This window comes from Syzygium oleosum, unplaced genomic scaffold (genome assembly GCF_021117445.2).
Source record: "Syzygium oleosum isolate NSW1041296 unplaced genomic scaffold, Sole_v2.1 Sole_v2.20, whole genome shotgun sequence".
Lineage (NCBI taxonomy): Eukaryota > Viridiplantae > Streptophyta > Magnoliopsida > Myrtales > Myrtaceae > Syzygium > Syzygium oleosum.
In genome coordinates, this window is record NW_026607504.1 from 6,800,236 (window position 1) to 6,804,252 (window position 4,017).

At 44.2% G+C, this 4,017-nt stretch overlaps 1 protein-coding gene across 1 annotated transcript; it reads left to right on the forward strand.

Annotated features, from left to right (window-relative positions):
- On the forward strand, window positions 1-4,017 carry LOC115670173 (uncharacterized). Its single transcript, XM_030591382.2, has 5 exons — window positions 1-614; window positions 885-1,143; window positions 3,282-3,380; window positions 3,476-3,657; window positions 3,759-4,017. The coding sequence occupies exons 1-5, from the start codon at window positions 160-162 to the stop codon at window positions 3,832-3,834; spliced, it is 1,071 nt and encodes a 356-aa protein (XP_030447242.2). The 5' UTR covers window positions 1-159; the 3' UTR covers window positions 3,835-4,017.

Below are 4,017 nucleotides of genomic sequence, written 5' to 3' on the forward strand. Positions count from 1 at the left end.
GAACTGAAACGTCAAAAACCATCTTCCCCCGAGCGGGCAAGAGAGAGAAGACAAGAGGGCCAATCGCAGAGAGATTCTCAGTAGCAATCTCCGAACCAGCGAGCGAGATAGAGAGAGAGACGCCGCGAGCCGTCTCCACGTCTCCCTCGAAACCCTCGCATGGCGGCCTTCGCCCGGTCCTTCGTCCTCCGCCGCCTCGCCGACCTCTCCCCGAAGCCCCCGCACCAGCCGCCGCCGCCGCTGCGGCCCCTCCTCCTCCCGCCCCCCTTCCCCCGCCGCCTCTTCTCCGGCCCCGCCCCCCCGCCGCCGCCGCCGCGGCGGAGCTCCTCCTCCGCCACCGTCAGCTGCCTCAGCGGCGGCGTGTCCGACGACTTCGTCTCCACGCGCAAGTCCTCGCTCGACCGGGGCTTCTCGGTCATCGCCAACATGCTCAAGCGGATCGAGCCGCTCGATAACTCCGTCATCTCCAAGGGCGTCTCCGACTCCGCCAGGGACTCGATGAAGCAGACGATCTCCGCGATGCTGGGGCTCCTGCCCTCGGATCAGTTCGCCGTCACGATTCATATATCCGAGCAGCCTCTCCGCCGGCTCCTCGTCTCCTCCATCATCACCGGGTAATTGAATACCTTGCTGTTGCTTTCCTGCGACGGACGGGATGAATTCAACGTCGTGTGCATTTTTATCTCAATCGGAGGGGTCGCGCCGGATGTTGGATTATATTGTCGGCGATTTCTATTTTATTCTATTTTTCGAGAAGCAACAGTTTGTATGCAATTTGAACTAATCAAAGGGATGTCCGTGAAATTTATTTTTTGAACCGGTGTTTCTATATATGTCTAAGCAGACGTCGATAGTGATTGCGATTGATATGATATGAACTTCAGGTATACGTTGTGGAATGCGGAGTACAGGATGTCTTTGATGAGAAACTTCGATAGTTCGTTGGACTCTTCCGTGAAGAGGGATTTGGTGAGCCAAAATGATGTTTCGCCGGTGGAAGGTGAGGAGAGGCAAAGCGGAGATGAGGGTGATGTGTCTGTTGTAGATATGGAGGGAAGAGGCGTGCAGATATTTGGCGACTTGTCTCCCGAGGCTTTGAATTACATTCAGCAGTTGCAGTCGGAATTGGATATGGTTAAGGAGGTTTGTAATTTTTCCTTTTCACCTTATTGTTTTTATCTTCATTTTCGTTTATATGTTCTTTTGTGAAAATCTGAATGCAAACTGTTGTTATAGGCTCTGGTCTGTTGATTGTCATATTTGAGCTCTGTTGATATCGGAAGATCCTTTCGTGAGTGTCTTTGAATGAGATTGTTTCTAAATGAGGTGCTACTGCAAATTTCATGTTATAGGTCTCTTAGCACTAAGCCATTAAAATTTAAATCATATTGAAGTTTCTCGTATTTTTGGGGGCGATGAGCTGGAGAAGCTACTTAGTAATGCTAGGAAGTCAGAGAGTAAACACCCATTTTAAGATGGTTCTTTGGGTTGCTTTCCGGAATTTGGCATGTTGTGGACAGCTGCAGAATGATGTGGATGTTAAATTAGGCGATTTTGGAAATGGCTTTAGTATAACACGCAAAGGTCATATGACGTCTCATTATATTTCTGCCTCTCTTTGGGTCTTGTGGATCGAGGGATATACTTGCTGGTTGACACATATGTATTTCAAGACTGAAACATCTTAGCTGTTGACCAGAGGATGACTAGATAAGGTGAAAATTAAATATTATGACAGGATGTGGATTTCATGTAGGATCAAGGTCTGACATCGTAAGTCCCGGCATGCATGGCTGGCGAAGTACAAGTTAAGCACCAATCTTCAAGGACTTTTCCTCCAAAAGGAGATTTTAGTAAATAAACAAGTATAACACTAGGGCTGCAGGTCAAGTTGGTAATTTTTCTTACATTTCGCCCTCCCGGAGCCCAGGTATCATATGCACCTCCAAAATAAAGAGCCTTGGATACTAGAAGAAAAACACCTATACCTAACAAGATTAAGTGAATACCCAACATTGCGGTCATTTTTTTTTCTATGTTTTTATACATAATCAAAGAACATTGGGTGTGCTGCAATGTTGCTTGGCTGAGTTAGTCCGCCCTCCCTGTCTTTCCAACAGAAATGGAAAAGGGGGGAAAAAGTACAGTTTGGACACGCAGCAAAACGGTAATCAAACTGTGATCATTAAGTCATCTGTTGGCTCTATACGAAGAACCTAACAAAATTGAGCTGGTCGAAAGTGGGGGTAGAAGGGGGAGACAATACTGTGTCTTTGTCGTTTATAATATCGGTAGTGTCTGCTGTCGGTGCACATGGGTGTGGACATCATTGGACAGAAAAATATCAATAAGTCAACAAAGTGTACACGTTGTATGTCGACGGAACAAAAGTCGGGGTACCTGGTTGTTAGGTTGCTTGACGTGGTAAGGAAGAAGATTATGCTACAGAAAATGGTAAATGTAGCATAAGAAGAAAGGGGAAAAATGTTGACTAAATTGTTTTCAGGAAACCCAAAAGCATGGGTGACAAAATTGTCTGAATGAATGGCCAAATTTGAGGAGTGTTGGTCCTCTCTCTCTCTCTCTCTCTCTCTCTCTATGGAGTGATAATGCAAATAAGCCTCTTGACTCTCATTCCAAATGTGCGAGATTTTGCCACATGCTGCTCCGCCTGGGGCAGATAAGTGCGGATCTGTAATGGGTGTGGCAAATGCCGTTTCTCAGACAATAATAAGATATTGGGTTACCAACTAATAATGATGGGAAAAATCATGGTCAATTTGCTGTTTGAATATGCTGCTTAAGTCAATGTCATGAACATAATTAGGCTTCCTAGTGAATTTTGTTTGTTTGGTACACGAGTCTCACTGTTTCAAAAACTTCGGATGCATTGAAATAACGAAATAAAACTACTGATGGATGAAGGATCACAGAATGAGAGTGTTGAATTGGCCATTCTGCTTAGCTCTGGCATGTTCGCTGCTCCTTGATGAGTTGTCTGAAATATCTTGGACTTCTATCCTTCAGCTATCGTATGATCTGCTGTGTCTTAGTCTCCTCGAACTGGCAGTGAATTGATGGCTGCCTCTGTAAGAAACACTTCTGTCTGGCCTCTTTTTGACCTTCCACCAGATTAATATGACAATTTACCTGCAAGTCTTGTGTCAGCAGCCCGGTGTGCGAATTGTATAAGCTGTTAGTTCGTGTTGATGCGCCTTTCCTTCTCCCTCTCTTATCATCATTGTTCAGCTTCTTACCTGGTTGAGCTCTTACCTTTACAGGAGTTGAATTCGCACAAGAAGGGAAATATGCGAATCCAGTTGGACAAAGAGAGTAGCAATGATTTGTTGAATTACTTGCGGTCTTTAGATTCTGATATGGTAATCGCAAAATTCCTTTCTGATATTAGCTTTGTCTAAATTGTTGTAAAAACCTCCTGCAAATTGTGTACTCATACTCTTGATTTGTTCTACAGGTGAATGAATTATCACATCCCTCATCAACACAAGTGGAAGAAATCATTCAGCAACTAGTTCACAACATATTGAGAAGGTTTTTTCAAGATAAATTGGCCAATGAAAATGCCCAAGAGGGCAATGATGAATTGTTTGATGAGATAGGCACTTCGAGGGATAATTTAGCTAAACTCCTTTTCTGGTGTGTAATTTCTCTTTTGTTGATGGATTTTTGGTGCTATTAAATCGAGCCAGTTCTTTTTACCACATCAATTTCTTACTCAGGTTTTCCTTCCATGACAGGTGTATGTTGTTGGGTCATCACTTAAGAGGCTTGGAGAACAGGTTGCAGTTGAGTTGTGTGGTTGGGTTGTTGTAGAGATATTAAGAGGCATGTACATTCTCTTCTTTTTGCCCAGATGTTCTATTTACTTGAATTCCCAGTGGAAATAATCTCCAATTCTTCATCTTACTCCTACTCGAATCTTTTCACTGGAATTATAGGCTCACAAATAGTGTAGCTTCAACCATTTAAATGCATCTTCCGGTTAAATTGTCTGCA